Source organism: Hyaena hyaena, unplaced genomic scaffold, assembly GCF_003009895.1.
Source record: "Hyaena hyaena isolate Hyena2069 unplaced genomic scaffold, ASM300989v1 scaffold_296, whole genome shotgun sequence".
NCBI classification, from domain to species: Eukaryota; Metazoa; Chordata; class Mammalia; order Carnivora; family Hyaenidae; genus Hyaena; species Hyaena hyaena.
This window is the reverse complement of record NW_024080931.1, coordinates 1,515,225-1,532,629: the sequence shown is the minus strand read 5'-3', so window position 1 is coordinate 1,532,629 and position 17,405 is coordinate 1,515,225. Positions and strand designations below refer to the sequence as shown.

At 64.5% G+C, this 17,405-nt stretch overlaps 1 protein-coding gene across 1 annotated transcript; it reads right to left on the bottom strand.

Moving 5' to 3' along the window:
• Positions 1 to 2,718: 2,718 nt before the first annotated feature.
• CACTIN (cactin, spliceosome C complex subunit) lies at positions 2,719 to 16,225 on the bottom strand. The gene is made up of 10 exons (XM_039247637.1): positions 16,053 to 16,225; positions 13,278 to 13,749; positions 10,860 to 10,955; positions 10,207 to 10,352; positions 8,908 to 9,070; positions 8,691 to 8,805; positions 5,170 to 5,362; positions 4,551 to 4,673; positions 4,160 to 4,443; positions 2,719 to 3,961 (listed from the first exon to the last, which is right to left on the bottom strand). Exons 1-10 carry the CDS (start codon positions 16,211 to 16,213, stop codon positions 3,471 to 3,473), a joined length of 2,244 nt encoding a protein of 747 aa, XP_039103568.1. The 5' UTR covers positions 16,214 to 16,225; the 3' UTR covers positions 2,719 to 3,470.
• Between the last annotated feature and the right edge of the window lie 1,180 nt (positions 16,226 to 17,405).

The following is a 17,405-nucleotide window of genomic DNA, read 5'->3' as shown; positions in this document are numbered from 1 at the left end:
TCAGACCTGCCCTCAAGAATGCCCCCCCCACACGCCCAGCCCCCCAGCCCCGGCTGGAGAAAGATGGAGCTGGACACACACACAGCCTTCTGTGGTCAGGCAGGGCTTAGCGGAGCCCAGAGGTGAGCCAGGCAGGCGTTCTGAGGCGGGGAGGTGCGGGCTCTGGGGCTCTGTGGGATGAATAGGAGTTCCCCGGGTCTGAGAGACACGGTGGAGGCAGACACTCCCTGTTTAAAACTTCAGAGATGACAGCTCGAGGCTGCTGGGAACTGCAAGGCAAGCAGATGTGACGGAGAGGGTGCGGAGCGGGGCTAGAGGTGGCGGGGACTCAGGGAGGCTGTCCTCTCCCCACTTCCTCTGGCCCGAGATAACAAGGGCAGCGTCCCTTCTGGGAAACGGCCACAGCACGCGTCGGAGGAGGGCACTTAACTCGCATTTCGTCCGGGCCTCGTGGCAGCTCCTCAAGGCAGCGGGGAAGATGCTCCTTGTGAAGACGGGGAATCTGGGGCGCCGGGCTGGCTCCGTCGCTGGAGCGCGCAACTCTTGATCTCAGGGTTGTGAGTTCGAGCCCCACACTGGGTGTAGAGATGACATTGAAAAAAATCTTAAAAAAAAAAAAAAGACGGAAACTGAGGTGCGGAGGGAAGAAATGATGTGTCTACGGCCTCATGTGGGTGGGACGTGAACATGGGCTCCGGCTTCCACCACCTCCCATGCTCCCTCCCTGACCCCGCCCTGCTCAGCCAGGGAGGCCTGGGGGGAGCAGCAGTGGGAAGAGAGGCCAGGCTCAGGACGTGCCCCCCGTGGTTGTGGTTTCCGGTGGGGCCAGGAAGGGAGTGTCTATTCTTAGTGTCCACAGCCAAGGGCGGAAAAGGACCGGGTTGGGGGTGGGGGCAGCTTAACATGCTGGGTGGACCCCGGGCCAGGGTGGTGCCTCCTACCTGCCTGAAGGGTCTCCCTGACCCCCAAGAGGGGCCCTGTGCGGCTCACTCGTCAGCTGGGGCTCCCCAGGGCCCCGGGGAGGGTCCGGGTCCGAGGTTTGCGGTCAGCCCTGCTGTGACCCCACCCTGGGCTCACCTGCAGCCCCGCCCCGCCCAGCACCTAGGACCCTTTCCCGGGAAGCCTTCTGTGTTCCTTCTGGGGTTCCCCAGACCCACGGCCTGCCCCCGCCTCAGCCGGACTCCGGGGGGTGGGGCATGTCTGAGCCTGGCCCTCCTCCCCCCACCGGACTGGGGGCCTGGCTCCAAGCACGCACCTGGCGACTAGGGGTGGGGGGCATGGCCACTTTGTTCCCCCCCATGCAGCCGTCTCCCCCCGGGGTCGACCCCCACCGGGACTGCAGAGAGGGTGTGAGGACCTGGGACTCCCCGGGGAGCAGATGGAGAAACTGAGGCTGGGACACGGGCGGCGGGCTTCTCCAAGCTGCAGGAACCTGGACCCGGGTTCTGACCCCGAGCACCGCTCTCTGGTCTGAAGACGTGGTTTTGCTCCTCGTGAGCAGAGCCCTGCTGCGTGGAGCGGGGCGAGGCCCGGACACGCCTGCCACGGCACTTACCCATCCTGAGAGCAGGCGGTCAGCTGGCGCCAGAGCCTCCGGGGCCTGGCCCACTCAGCCCTGCTCCAGGGGCCTGTCCTGAGCTCGGGGACGGTGGCGCCGGCCAGGATCCACGGGTACCAACTGCTCGGATCCACAGGGGATTCTGAGGCTGCTCCGACCGCACAGTTGATCGGTGACGTCTGTCAAGGCCTCTGAAGGGGATGGACGTGCTCTGTGCGATGCCACGACTGGTGGCCTCACTGACCTAGACCACGGTCTGCGGCTCGGGGACACACTCCCTGCTGCGTCACAAGACCTGCTGCCCGGTGACCTTGTGTGAGGACATGGTTGGGAGCTCCCGGGGCCCGGGGAGGGCACCATGGGCACCGGGCCGGATGGTTGCCTGTCGTGAGGGCGCTCTGGGCACCATGAGGGTGGTTGTTGAACAGCATCCCTCCAACCCCACCCCAGTCCTAAGGACCACTGATGTCCCCAGACGTCCCTGTCACCCCTTGGGGCTTTGGAGGACAGCTACTCGTCCAGCACCTGCTCCTTATGGAGGGGGAGGGGCAGGAAGGCCTGAGGGCTTCAGGAAGCTTCCTGAGGGGCTACTGCTGACTAGTTCTCAGGATCGTGGCTATTTTTAAAGGGTCTTTCTCGGGGTGCCCGGGAGGCTCAGTCGGTTAAGCTTCCAACTCTGATTGCAGCTCAGGGCGTCTGGAGTCTGGGCCCCATCAAGCCCTGCGCCGACGGCTCAGAGCCTGCCTGGGCCTCGGTCTCCCTCTGCCCCTCCCCCGCTCGCTCTCAAAATAAATAAAACAAACGTTTAAGAAATAAGAAAGCAGGGGCGCTTGGGTGGCCTAGTCGGTTAAGCGTCCGACTTTCGCTCAGGTCATGATCTTGCGGTTCGTGGGTTCGGGCCCCGCGTCGGGCTCTGTGCTGACTGCCAGCTCGGAGCCTGGAGCCTGTTTCAGTCTGTGACTCCCTCTCTCTCTGACCCTCCCCTGCTCACGCTATCTCTCTCTCTCCTAGAAATAAATAAAAATATTAAAAAAAAAAAAAGAAATAAGAAAGCAAATAGATAAAAGGCCTCCTTGCTGTGATGTACGCCACCGGGGCTCCACGGATTAACGGACTGACGGCGGGGCCGCCGCTCTGCAGAGCTTCTGAGAATCTAGAAGTATTCTAAAATAAAGCGTTTATTAAAAAAACATGCAACTCCATGAATGGACGAATTAAGTGAAAATAAGATATTTCCCCACACCTAAAAAAAGTCATTTTAGAGAAACCACCTAAAATATTTCCAGATGGAGCAGGGCGCCTGGGTGGGCCGGCCGACGAGCCTGGGTGGGGTGGGGGTGGGGGGCCCTTACGAGGAAACGTCTCTTTGTAACAAAACGCTGGAAGCAACGTTTCTGGGGTGCCCCCATCCCCCCCAGCCCGCCACCCGGAGGCGCCGCACCTGTCGGGCCGCAGGGACGCGGGGGGCAGCTCCGTGGGGGCCGGGAGCCGATCTCCAGGAGCACAGCTGTCCCACCGTGGGCGGGGGGCACCCAGGCCAGATGGGGGCACCGCAGCTGCACGCGCAGAGGCCGGGCTCCCGGACCCGCTGGGGGACCAGAGCGCGGGTTTCCCCTGGGTCAGCCCTTCTGAGACGTCCTCGGACCACAGGCCAGCCCGGGAGAGGGCGTGGGGCTGGAGGGGGGGGTCCTGCCGCTGCCCTGCACTCAGTTTCCCGGCCCCCCCCAAAGCCTGGCACCCCAGCTCAAGGGGGGGGGCGCCGCGGGGCGGGGCTTGGGCCTCAGTGCCCCCGGGCCGTCCTGCACTCTCCCAGGCGGGTTCCCCGGGGCAGAGTGAGCAGAGTGAGCGCGGCCAGGCGGGGCCCGGGGCCCGGGGCGGGGGGGCGGCAGTCCGGGGTGAGGGCGCCCCGCCGTCACCGGCGGTAGCGGTAGCGCTTGAAGTGGAACCAGAGCTGGAAGATGCCGTTGGCGAACTGGCAGCGGAAGCCGTGGCGGTGGGAGTACTCCCACTCGCGGTTGACGATCTTGAAGGCGATGTCCTCGTACGGCGGCCCGGCGTGGAAGCGCAGCGTGGCGAAGTCCCTGTTGTCCGGGCGGGCCTCCAGGAAGTACTCGGGCGTGGAGCGCTTATCGATGAGGTCGGGGTAGAAGATGTTGAACTTGTAGCCCTGCACGATCTTGGGTGGCGGGTTGTCGAAGTCATAGTGCGTCTGGTTGTACTTGTTCCACTCGAAGCCCGTGTGCACGCGGTTGAAGAAGCGCGGCTTGCGCGGCCGGTACTTGTCGGCCCACAGGTAGGCCTTGCCCGCCAGCGGCATCTCCACGCTGAACTGCGCCTCGTCCTGGCCCATGCCCTCCTTGGCCCGGCGGAAGAAGATGTCCTCGGCGCTCTCGCTCGCGTCCCCTGCGGGCGGGCGGGGCGCGTCAGCCAGGCCCAGTCACCCCCACTGCCCTCCCCCCCCCGCCCTGGGGGAGTGCCCATGGCGCGGGGCCCCCGGGGCGAGGCTGCAGTGCCTGCCGGCTACAGGTGCGGCTGCGGCCCCGAGGGACCCTTCCAAGCCCGTGTGCAGGGCTGGGGCCACCCGAGGAGACGCGCCCTCACCTGTGACCTGCAGCTGCTGCCGGGACAGCTGCAGGCGCTGCAGGTCCTCGTCCGGCTCCAGCACGTGCGCGTCCAGCGGCAGCTCGTGCGCCGAGAGCAGCCGGGGGCTGTACTTGCCCGCGTCGTAGTCGTCCAGGCTCTGCTGGATCAGGTCCTCCTCCATGAGCACGGCCTCCCCGTCTGCCTCGCCCTCCGCCGGGGCTGCCACCTCGGCCTCTGGCTCCCCCGATCCCCCCTCGGAGGAGGGCCCGGGCGGGGTCGGAGCGGGGTCCTCAGGCTCCAGGCTGCGGGAGAGACAGAGACGTGCGGGGGCTGGGCGGGCTGCCCGGGGCGGGGGGGGGGGGCAAGAGGAGGGGGTACGAGGGGCGGCGTGGGGGAGCAGGCGGCCCACCTGTGGCCGGGGGATGGGGGCTCCTGCTTGAGGATGGGAAACAGCGGCTCGCTCTCCACGCCCTGCTCCTGCTTCAGCTTGTACAGCTTCTGCCGCAGCACGTCCTGGTGCCGCTCGCGGAGCCTGCAACGCAGCTGGCCGTCACCCCCTCGCCCAGGGCCCTGCCCCACGCCCCTTCTCGTGACCCGTTAGCTGGAGGACCTGGAGCCTGGGGGAGCATCAGGCCCCCCACCCAGGCCCGGGCTGTGGAGGACAGGGTGGGGCGGGTGTCTGGGTCCAGGGTCCAGGGTCGGGCAGTGAGGAAAACGGGACTCAAGGTCACAAACCCCGCTGGGGGGACCATTTCATGGAGGGGAAGGACAGGCGCCTGTACGGGGGACTTGTGTGCCTCATGAGCCACTGAGCTGGGCTGAACGGGACACAGGACGCTGGGTGGGGAGGAGAATAAACCTAGAGACGACTCTGCAGTTGGCAGCAGACACTTGTACACGGAAGGCGTGGGGTGGACAGAAGATGGGGGGGTGGGGGACAGGTGGCCTTGGGGCATGTGATGCTGGCGGACCCCTGCTCACTGCCCAGGCCCCTGGCCCGGGGGGCGGCACCCGGAACACCCGCTGACCTGGCGCGTGCCATGTGGGCGCGGAGCTGCTGCAGCAGGCTCTCCCAGTAGCCCATGTCCAGGTTGGGGCCCCCGGCCCGGATTTTGCCCTCGATGCCCTGGAAGATGACCTGCAGCTGGCTGTACGTCTTCCCCTTGAAGACCGACTGCACGTCGGAGCTGACCGAGGCGTTGACCCCTTCTCGCCGCTCGCCTGCAGGGGGTGCAGCGCATGGGCAGGGCTGGCAGGGGTCCTGACCCCCCCTTGGCCGGCTCGGCTCCTCCCTGGGCTCTGGTTCACCCCTGACTCTGGCTGGATCTTCCAACACCAAGGTGGCGCTGGGCCACAGACCCCAGTCAAGATGGTTCTGACTCAGTGGGGCTGGGGGCTGCCGGGCAGACATTTCCCAGCCTGGCGTGCCCGGTCTGCCAACCCCCACCCACACTGGAAGAGCGAGGAGGGATCAAACTCCTGACAGCCAGACTCTCAGGAATTCATAGTTTGCCCTGTTAGTCTCAGCTGTGTGATCTTGGGTAGGTGGTACACCCTCTCTGGACCTCAGTCTTCCCAAGTAAGGAGAGTAGCTCACTCCCCAGGCATTGAAGGAAATCCTGACACCGCCTGGAAGGCAAGCACACCCCCTCTCTGTCCTGCATCCGGCACTGGCTGGGGGCTGGCTGGGGGGGTAGGGACAAGCCCCCTGCTTCAGAATGAGAAGCCCCCGAGAGGAGGGCTGGATGCTGCCTGAGCCTCCTTGCTGCTCATCAAACACACCAAAACCCACCCCAGGGCCTTTGCACAAATATTGCTTTCCACCAGCAACATGCTCTTCCTTGTCCAGTCTGCCTCCCAGATCCCACCAGTGCTGAGCAAGAGAGTCCCATGGACCGGAAAGCCTTCCGGGACCACCAGGCTGCTCCCCTCGGCCTGCACACCTGACTGGCGGCTTCCCCAGGGCAGGGACCCTGCTGGGCCTCTGGCTGCTGCCTCCACAGTACGCCGGGCCTGCGAGAGCTCGGTGTGAAGCTTGTAGTGAGTGCAGGGGTGCAAGCAACATGCGCTCCCTGCCCGAACCGGCTTCTGACACCTCCACCACCGGGGACTGGCTCCCAGCGGAGCAGACAGGCTCACAAAGGGCCAGAGTCCCTCTGGGCAGCCACCGTGGGGCCCCGGAGTCAGCACCTGGACACTCGGCCCCTCCGCCAGGCACCTGGCCATCCCCAGGCAGCCCTCGTCTGATGGCACAGAAACGTCACGGGACCAAAGCTGCCCCCTGCGCGCTCGCACGGAGCGTGAGAACGTGCTCTGACGGGACGCGTGCAGACGTGTGGCGGACGACGGGGGTGTGGGAAGGGCTCCATTACTCTGGACCAGACCCCGTCAGGAGGGACGTGTGAGTTTATGTCGGAGATCTTCACGCGTGTCTAGAAAGCAGGCAGGAGGTGGTGCAGCTCAAACTATGAATTGAGAGGCAGCAGCACGTCAGCAAGAAGCAGGGATATTTGTGGGTTTTGTGGCCTGGACTCTGCTTTCGGCCTCTTTACGCACATGAGCACATCACGGGCTTCACGTGCAGGACGCATCACAGACGAGGGAGTGCCTCGTCCGAGGACGGGGGTGGGTACGTGGGGAGGGTGGGGTGTGAAATGGTTTCTACTCAAGGAGAGACGTCACAGCCCAGTACCGAGCGCCGGGCCCACTAGCGCACTGTCTGTGACGGCAGCTTGGGAGGGAAGGTGGCATCAAGGGGAGAAGCCACAGGGGATGGTCCGGGGGCTGCGGACACCCACCCTGTCGCGCATCCTCAACGTAGTGTCTTCTTAGTGAAGACAAAAGAAAAAGCCCAACTTAATTTAGAAAGACGACACCCGGCCCGCAAGGGTCTCTGGGAAGGATCTCGGAAATCACGCCGATAAGAGAAACAGAAACACAAGCTCATCTCTGAGGATGCCCGGAGCCAGCTGGGACCCCAGCCAGGACAGGGGAGGAGGGACAGTGGGCGGAGGAGCCTCTGCTGTCCCCGAGGGAAGGGACGTGGCCGCAGAAGGGGGCTGGGGACCGGGCGCAGGGGAACCATGGGAAGAAGACACCCAATGGGCAGTGCTCCATCCTCCGCAGCCGCGGGTCGGGGTCTTCCGTGTCCGGGGGACGCCCTGCCTCCGCCCCACCCCCGCCGGAGCAGAGCGAGGAAACGTTTCCTGAACTGCACGATGCCCGAGTGTCCTGGCTTCCTCCACAATTTACTGAGGACGTGTCCCACATGACGAGGGGACAAAGCATGAGAAAGGGGGACGTGGGGTAGTGACAAAGGGGCTCCAACACAGAGGGAGTGAGGAGGCAGTCAGTGTAGGGTGGAGGACACGGGGCACACGGGGTGGAGAAGGAGTCCCGTGGGGACCCTCTGAGGAGTCCGGCTGCCTCCCCAGTTCAGCTGGAGGCCTGGGGTGGCCGGTGCACCCGACACAGGGACCGGCTGATCGGCCTGGACTGCGCTCAGAGCCACACCTGGGCCGGTCAGGGCCCTTCGGCCCAGAATTCCACACCCATAGCCTGTCACCAAGGGAAGTCCCTCCGCGCATTTCCGAGAGCAAAGGATTTCCTTCTTTCTCCGGAAGTTACTACAGGATGTGCCGGCCCAGGGCTCAGAGGACCAGGGCTCAGAGAACGTGGAGAAACAAAGAAGCACTTAAAGAGATGATGAGGGGCCTTCCTCTTTCTAAGAGGAAATGACCTCCCCCACCCCAGCTGAGCAACAAGGGCATTTACGCGGGCCTGGGGGGAAGAGGGCCACTGTGGGGGCTGGCAGCCAACACCACAGCGACACAGGGTGACAATGGAGCCTGGTGACCCGCCCACGAGGCCCCTGGGGGTGGAGGGGGAAGGGGGGGGCGGTCGGTCATTAGCTTCTAGGACAGGGGTCTCAGCCGGGGCTGTGCTGTCCCCACATCTGTGGCTGTCACAACTGGGGGAGCTCCTGACGGTGAAGGGGTGGGGTCAGGGCTGCTGCTCAGTTCTCCCAGGTCCCCCCCACCCCCCGCTCTGCTCCACCGCGGGATCACCTCCCTGGACACTCTCTAGAGGGAAAGAAAGCGACTCAGAAAAGAACATGGGGTTCAACAGGCTGGGGCTCTAGGGGCCTCCCACACAGGCGGAGTCCTGCTCTCCCTCAAACACACCAGGCTTCTGACGAAAACCTGAGACCCAAACAAAACAGACTCCTGGTGGTACCACTACCAGGAAGCCAAGTGCTGCTAAGCCATCTTTGAAGGAAGTGGGGGAGGGGGGCTGCTGGCCTCCGAACCCCCCACGGCCCCCCCCAGGGCGAGCCCGGGGCCAGGACCCGCTGCTCCTGCTGCAGCCCGCCGCTGCCCCCTGGTGGCTCCTGGAGAGGCCTTGACAGCCGTGGAGACCTCAGATGGGGAAACCGAGGCGGGCAGAGAGCCTGAGGTGTCCTGGGAGGCCCCCCGACCCCGCTCCCAGATACGTGTCCCCAAGAGCACAGCGGGGGCTTTCGGTCAACCTGGCGCCAGCCCCGGGTTACCTGGGCCCTTGCCCGAGGCCTCCAGCTTGCGGAGCTTGGCGATCTCATCCTCCGTGATGGTGGTCATGTCCCGCCAGAAGTCAGCGTTCTTGCCCTGCTCCAGCTCCATGTACACCTGGGGCGGAAGTGCACAGGGGCGGGTGAAGGGGGGGACGTGCCAGGGGCCCAGGCGTTTGCGGCGAAGCGGCGGAGGGCGCCCCAGGGGCCCGGGCAGCACCTGTATGTCCTCCAGCAGGTCCTCCATGTCGGCCACGGTGAGCCCGTTGAGGAAGGTGTAGGGCTCGTGCATCTCCACGGCCAGGTCGTCGTCCTCGGCGCTGATGTATTTGGCCAGCAGATCGATGGGCTTGGCCCTCCCGTCCCGGATGCGGATCTTGGAGCTGCCGGGAGCAGGGAGGGGTCGTCAGAGCCCAGGATGCGCCCCTCCCGAAAACCCTGCTGGGTGGGGAAGGGCTCGTGTGGGAGCCAGGAGAAGAGCCTGGCCTGCAGTGGGTGGCAGACAAAGAGGTCTTCCCGGAAGAGGGGGCGTCAGGCAGCTGGAAGACATGGGCCCTGACGGAAGCAAGCGGGGCACCTGCGGAGCAGCAGGGGGGAGTGGGGCGGGGGCAGAGAGGACCACCTCCTCCCCGTGGACGACCTGCCCAGGGTGGAAGGTCTGAAGCATCAGTGCCACACCCGTGGGGACATATGTCAGGAACGGACACTGGTTCTAACCCAAGGGAGCCCCCGGGGCAGGCGCAGCTGGTGGGCGGCGGGACGGAGGGCTGGCAGCAGGCTCCTGGTGCACACGCGCCAGGCTGAGCCTCGGACACCGCCGTGCGGCTGCGGCTCCCCCACCCCGGGAACCCCGTGTTCCTGCCTACGCAGGGCTGAGGAGCACCCAGGCCTGGGGGCTGGCGGGTGCAGAGGGAGGGCCCCGGTCGGTATAGTGAGGGGCTCAGCACCCCGCTCGGCTCGTGGGGCAGGACGACGCGACACGGAGCAAGGACCACTGGGAGGTCGCCTCAGCACAGGGCTCAACGGGGGAGCCTGGGGGCACGGGGGGCGGGGTGCACAGCAGTGATGGACCGAGGGAGGAGTGATGGGGAGCGCGCAGCGGGGGGCAGGCAGGGGCTCCCCAAGGAGGCTGTGGGTGGAAATCTGAAGGGCAGGAGATTCCAAGCAGAGCAAAGGGCCTGTGCAAAGGCCTTGGGGGGAGGGGCCGCACACGCACCGCAGCTTGGCGGGGGGTGGGGGGGGTGCACACTGCAGCTTGGCGGGGGCGGGGGGGGAGCGCACCGTAGCTTGGCGGGGGCGGGGGAGGAGCGGGAGCGCACCGTAGCTTGGCGGGGGCGGGGGAGGAGCGGGAGCGCACCGTAGCTTGNAGCGCACCGTAGCTTGGCGGGGGCGGGGGAGGAGCGGGAGCGCACCGTAGCTTGGCGGGGGCGGGGGAGGAGCGGGAGCGCACCGTAGCTTGGCGGGGGCGGGGGGGGGGAACGCACCATAGCTTGGCGGGGGCGTGGGGGGGGGAGCGCACCGTAGCTTGGCCTGCTGCAGGTGGAAGTTGTCTTCCTGCTCCTCCCATGTCTTGAAGTGTTCGGCCTCCTTCTCCCGCTGCAGCATCTCCAGCTCCTGCTCGCGCATGGCCTTCTCCCGCTCCCGCTCCAGCCGCAGCTGCTTCACCTGGGGGCGCACGGAGGGCAGGGTGCTGGAAGCAGGCCCCGCTGGCTGGGGGTCTCTGGGGCCTGCCCAGCACCGTGTCGGGCCACGGGGTGCTCTGGCGTCAGGGGTGGGCCTGGCCCCAGCCCCGGACATGGACTGGCCGGGGAAGCCTGAGGCTGCAGACAGGCCTGGGCCAGGGGGCTTCTTCCTGCTGGAGGTGTGGCAGCCGGGGCCATGCTGGGCCCCTGAAGGAAGCTTCTGAGAGTAAAGCCCAGAAGCCAGCAGACCCGACAGGCGGAAGGCGACAGCCTGCTGGGGACACAGCCTGAACTCCTGGATCCAACTGTGCCTGAAGCCAGCCTCCCCTGAAGCTTCTGTGTACGTCAGTCCGGGCATCCCTTCACTGAAGCCATAGCGCGCAGGCCTCTAGCTCCTCACAGGGGAAGGTCCCCAGCCCTGCACAGGCCCCCGGCCCGCGCAGCTCCCCCACGCGCACAGGCCTCCTTCCCTGCGCCGAGGGCACCCCACCTTCTGCAGCTCCAGGCGATTGTCTTCCTGGATCCTCTTGTTCCGTTCCTTCAGCTCCTTCTCCTCCAGGTGGCTGATCCCCTTCTTTTCCAGGGCCTGGAAGGGCCAAGCACTCGGCACTGAGCAGAGCCGCCTCCCTCCCGCCTCCCCAGGCCGCGCCCACTAAGGGTCCCCTGTGCCAGCTCCACCAGGCCCAGGTGGGGACCCGCCAGGCCGCGCGGCGCCGCAGGATAGGGAGTGAGGCCATGGCCGTGGCCCCTGGGCTTCTGCTGAAACCGCAGCCTCCGCATGTGCAGGGGGGAGGTGGCCGCCCGCCCCCGGGGGCTCCCGAGTGCCCGTCACCCTGCACCTGCTGAGTGCCAGCTTGCTGGTGCCCGAGCCCCCCGCAGCTCTGACGCGGCCCCCGTGCTCAGGGACTCCCGGGGCAGCAGGCGACACGACAGATATCTCCTCCTGTGCCTCCCCTGCTGGGGGCGCTTGGGGCACAGGGGCTGCAGACCCCTCGAGGCCTCGACATCACAGTTACTGCCCGAGCCCGCACCTCCGGACGAGCGCGACCCCCGGCTCGAGGGCTGCGCCCCTGCACCGGTGCGGTGGCCTCCCCAGCCTCAGCCTGGGCCGCCGCAGGTGTTAGCGGTGACCGGACTCTTCGCCGCTATGGCCATGTGGACCGGCAGCCCAGAGCACAGACGTGGAGCCGGACAGCCCCAGTTCCAGTCACAGCTGTCGTTCCCGAGCGGGGGACCTCGGGGCGCCCCAGTGAGGGGAGTCGGCACGGGGACGCGCTGCAAACCATGCCGGGCACTCTGCCCGCCCGTGGCCCCGGGGCCCAGGGTACAAGCGTGTGGTGCCGCCCAAACTGCAGGCCTGTCCGGAGGCCCCAGCAGCTGAGCGGGGGCCGACCCCCCACCACTTATCATGGGGGGGCGGGCAATCCCCCCAGCTCAGCGAGGCTCCAAGAGACATTCTGAACCCTCAGGGAAATGCCTGGGCACATGCGCGTGCAAACCACGCCCAGCTCGTTGGTCTGACACTCGCTGAGTGCTGGCCGTGAGCCAGGCTCTGGGGACAGTGCTCGCCCTGTGTGGCTCACGGTCTGGCAGGAGGCACGCACTACAGATCAGCCCGCGTTCAGGTGTCTGCTTTGCGAAGAGACCTTTCTGGAACGGCTTGTTGTATTTTTTGATGAGAGAGCGCGAGTAGGGGAGGGGGTTGGCGGGGGAGGGAAAGAATCTCAAGCAAGCTCCACGCTCAGCGCAGAGCCCTCCTCCAGGCTTGAGGTCATGACTGTGAAGTCATGACCTGGATCAAAATCAGGACTTGGGCGCTCAACCAGCTAAGCTACCCAGGTGCCCCACAGCTTGGCTTATTTTACTTTTTAATGTTTGCTTATTTTATATCTGAGAAAAGGAGAGACACAGAGAGAGAGAAAGAATGATGCTCACGAGCTGGGGAGAGGCAGAGAGGGAGGGAGACGGAGGACAGCAGAGAGTTGGACGTGGGGCTTAAACTCACAAACCGTGACACTGTGACCTGAGCCAAAGTTAGATGCTCAACCAGCTGGGCCCCCCAGGTGCCCTAGACCGGCCGATTTTAAAGCCAGGGCACCCGGACATCTGGCTGCCCTCTCCCCCCGCCCCCCCGCGCTCTGCTCTCTACTCCACGGGCCCCCATGGGACCGCTGGCTCCACAGAGACCTGTGTCACTCCAGCTCGCGGACGCACGCCAGGGCCTACACGGCCTCCGGCACGAGCGGGTGCATGCAGCGTGTTTGCTGGTGAAGCGCTGGGAAGGGCGAGGCAGCACGGGGAGAGGGAGAGGGAGAGGGAGAGAGAGCGAGCGAGAGCGAGCGAGAGCGAGCAGGAGAGCATGCGCGCGCCTGCGCCTACGGGGCCGAGGGGGCCGGGCCAGCTGGGACCCTAAGGAAGGAGAAAGCAGCAGCCGCGGAAAGAGGCGGGAGACGGTGCCTGGAGCGCACGTGGTGAGCGGCAGACCCGCGGCATCTTACGGTGCACCCTGCTCGCGCCCCCCAGATCCTCGCCCCCTCACTCCCCCTGCAACGAATGGGTGCTGGGTGAGGGTTAAACCGGGTCCAAAAAGATCCATTGGCTTCCCAGCCCCGGAGCCGACCTGCAGAAACAGGGTCCCTGCAGGGTGACGGCTCAGACGAGGTCACGGGGCGTTAGGCTGGGCTCTAACCGATGACTGGTGTCCTCAGAAGACACAAAGGGAGACACAGAGGCGGGGGGCGGGGGGGATGCAGCCTCTGCAGCCAGGAGGGGGCACGGGAGGGGGCACAGGGCTTGGGTCACGTGCGCGAGACGGGACTGGCAGCTGAGGCACCGAGAACGAGGCGTCAGCAACGGGACCACGGGCGCGTAACTGGGGTCCCGCCTCGGGCGCCAGGGTCGCGCCCACCTTGTTCCAGATGAAAGTGCCCAGCAGGTTGTTGTCGCCGAAGGGGTTGTCGGTGTTGGTGTAGCCCATGTACTCCTCGCCCCAGCCCATCTTCTCACGCTTCTTCCGCTCCTTGGCCTCCTTCTTGGCCAGCCGCCGCGCCCGCTTCTCCTCGGGGGTCTCGAAGGCCTTCATCAGCTCCTCCTGCTGCTTCCGCTCCTCACGCAGCCGCAGCCGCTCCTGCAGGCTGTGCTGGTGGCTCAGGGCCGCCGCCGCCGCCCGCGGGCTCTGCGAGTGGTCGGGGGAGGCCGAGCTGCACGCCGAGGAGCCCGGGGACCAAGACCGCGTCCGCCGGCGGCGGCCCCGCTGCTGCTCCTGCCACTCCTCCTCGGAGTCAGACTGGGAGGAGCGGCCGCGGGAGCGCCACCGCGGGGGCGGCGGGCTCTGGCTCTGCCGCCGCGGCCGCTGCCACCGGTGTTCCTCCGAGGCTGACCTGGGGAGGGAACCCACAGAGGCCTGCTCACTGCCAGTCTTTCGTTTGACAGATGTTCACTGAGCATCTGCTACGTACGCCAGGCGCTGTTTTAGGTTCTGGGGACAGTGACCCCGATGGTCCCCCGCCTTTGGGAGGTTCGCATCAACAGAGAAACACGCAGCGTGACCCTAGATAGTGCTATGAGTCACAAAAAAGAGTGACTTCGCGGTAGGGGATGCAGCTCTGCGGGGGCAGCTCTGGAGGACGTCGGGGAGGAGGCTACAGGGAGAAAGTGATCTGGGCAGGAGGCACGGCAAGAGCAAAGTCCCTGGGCAGGGATTTACTCGGCGTGTTCGAGCAGCAGCGTGGAGGCTCGTGTGGCTGGGGAGGAGCGTGAACAGGGGAGTGAGGAGGGAAGTGAGGGCAGTGAGGCGGCTGCGTCCAGACGGCACAGGGGCGCTACGAGTAGGAACCAGAGGACCTGATCTGTCCGCGGCAACAAGAAGGAGCTCATGGGAGAGGGTGGTGTTTGCACTGGTCCCTCAAGATGCGCAAGAGGGACCTGGAGCAAGACGGGCGGGACTGAAGAGCCAGGGAAACACTGTGAGCAGGGGAGGGGGTGTGCGAGCCGTAGGGACAGATTCTTTAACGGTCAGGGCCTTTGCGCAGAGGAACAACCAAATCTCTTTATTTTGTTAGATGCTCCCCCTAATAAGCTCAGTCAGAAAGTCTACACGGTGGAAACCAATTTCTCTGGAGTCTGCGCATTTGATCAAATTTTCATGAACCACGTCGACTCGTGTTACAGATCTAGGATGGCTGATTCTGGTCATTCAAAAACCAGGAAACAGCAAGTGAAAGGTCTAGGGCACAACTCTGCCGTCCCGACTGCAAAAGCAGCCCCAGACAGACAGGAGAAAAGGGACACGGCTGGGTCCCAACACACCGTCACTTCTGCACCCCAAAACTTGCATGTGTTTGGAGATCTCACATGCTTGTCACATGTCATGAGATACTACTTTTGACTTTTTCTTTGCCATCTAAAAATGTAAAAACCAGGGTGCCTGGAGTGGCTCAGTTGGTTAGGTGTCCGACTGCAGCTCAGGTCACTATCTCACTGTCTGTGAGTTCGGGCCCCAGGTCGGGCTCTGGGCTCTGTGCTGACAGCTCAGAGCCTGGAGCTGCTTCGGATTCTGTGTGTGTGTGTCTCTTTCTGCTCCTCCCCTGCTCTCTCCCTCTCAAAAATAAACATTAAAAAAAATTAAAACGTAAAAACTATTCTTGGTTCACAGGCTATAGAGTTTGCCAGGCCCTGGTTTAAACCACCTTCGTTACTTCTGCTCTGCTGCCTATAACTTCTTGGGATTCCTGGGTGCAACAATCTTATGAGACTCACAAGAGAAAAACCACCTTCTCAAACGTAGAAGGGAATCAGCCGCGTCTGACTACAGTCACTCTGGCCACTGGGTGAACGGGCCAAAGGGATGGGACACAGGGTGTGCTCGGAGAGGCCCCATGGAGATCTTGAGGAAACTTGGGCCACAGTGGGGCAGGGACTGGCCTGAATGTCACAGGTCACACCCGGGAACCTAGGTCTGGAAGTTGGTCCCTGGCACCGTTCTCGTCCCTTGCTCTTGGAGGAGACTCCAGCCAAATCTGGACGGGGGTCCCATTTCCAAAAGAAAAGGGCTGCTGGCCGCAAGGAGCTGAGACCCAGGTCCTAGGAGTCAACCTCGTCCTGACACCTGTCATCAACAGTTCTCTGGTCTGACAACCACTTCTAAGAGCAAGTGTCGCCGCCCCTACTTATGAAATCCCTCTCCAATCTACCCATTTCCCCCACTGCGCCTCCCACTGCCTCGGTCTCTGACAGCCACCGCCGTCTGTTGCCTAGACAACCGCACCACCCTCCTCCTCCCTGTTGCCATTCCAGCCAATCTCCTCAGTCCCTTCTCCACGCGAAAACCCGAGGAGGAAGTTCCACCAAGTCCGACCACATCACAACCTTGCTCAAACTCCTCCCATGGCTCCCTATTTGCCTGGGTAACGGCCAAACCCGTCCGCACGGCACACAGAACTGCACGACCCGGTCTCCTCTTGCCGCCCCGACCTAGTCTCCTCGTCCCCTTGGCGCCTCGCCTCGCCCACTGCGCTCCGTATGTTCCCTCCGACCACCAGGTGCCCTGCCTGGAACGCCTCTCGCTTTCCCTTCGCTGCCTGATGAGCTGCGACTCGTACTCGACGTCCCCTTCTCCAGGAAGCCCTCTCGCACTAATCCGTGGGTCCCTGGCTCCCCAGCGCGGTTCACGCGGAGACCCCACCTGCGCTCCCGGCTCTGCCGCCTCCGCCTGCGCCGTACTTCGTCGTCCCGGCGCCGGCGGTTTCGCCGCCCATGGCTCCTGCTCCGACTTCGGCTCCGGCTCCGTTGCCTGCGGCCCCTGCGACCAGCCGACCGCGAGCGCGAGCGTGTGTCCCGACCCATCAGCTGAGACGGTGGCGGCAGCGCTGACACAAATATCCGGGGCCTGCGCCAGGGGCCTTCTTTCCCTGCGGCGCGCGCCTGGCTGCCCCGTCCGCGCCTGAGCCGGGAGATGGAAACCTGTCGCGCCGCCCCATCCCGCGGGGACGTCGATGCCCCGTAATCTCTCCACTGCCCTCAAAGGGGTCCGCGTGACGGACTCCCGCCGGACTTTCGTGCCCGGGGTTGGGGGCTCGCCCTTTAGGCAGTGCCAGGGGTAGCCCCACGTGGGTCCTCGCGCCTTGGTGGGGGGAGGGGGCTAGAGCTGTGGGCGGAGCCAGAGCGAACCAGGAACTGCACGTGGGGCGGGGCCTGGGGAGGCGGGACGAAGAACAATCGGCTCCGAGGGGAAGTGGACCGGCGTGGGCGGGGCCCCGAGGGCGGGATCGAGAGGAGGCGTGGCCTGGGGGCGGGTCCAAGGGGAGGCGAGCCGCGCTGTCGAGGTTTCTAGGCCGGTGCCGGCGCGAAGCTGCGAGGTCCTTGGTTGGGTCCAGACTGAAGGCGACGGACGGAAGCCAGGTCGGAGACTGAAAAGCCTTGAGGCCGGGCCGACCCTTGAGAGTGACCATCACGCTCCATCGCCCGTAATGAATACCTGTGTATTTTAAGGATTAAGTTAAAACACACACACACACACACACACACACACACACCCAGCAGGCAGGGCTGGAAGACCCTGAAGTCCCGTTCCAAGCTCCCCAGCCCACCCCAGAGGATGGTCCTTAATATTCTAGTTCTTCAAATGTTTATCGTAGAGGACAACTTCATGACCTCACCCTAAATGCCAGCTCTGTATGCTCTGCTTGGCACCAAGGCACAAAGTGGGGCTGGTGGCGGGGAGGACTTGCCAACCGCTTCTTGATAAGAAACCTGCTTGTCATGGGATCATGGGATGTGGGCTGAGGTGGGGGCGAGTCTGGCCTTGTGACTTTCAAAATGCAGATGTGTCTTTGACAATATCTGAATACTAACTTTTGAACGTGATGTGGTGGTGAGCACATTCCAGATCATCCCATCTTCAAGTCTAATTTACAAACAAGCTGTGTTGTTCTGTACCCTGACCTTATTTTTAAAAATTTTATTTATTTTTGAGAGAGAGAGAGGCAGAGCATGAGTGGAGGAGGGACAGAGAGAGACGGAGACGCAGAATCCAAAG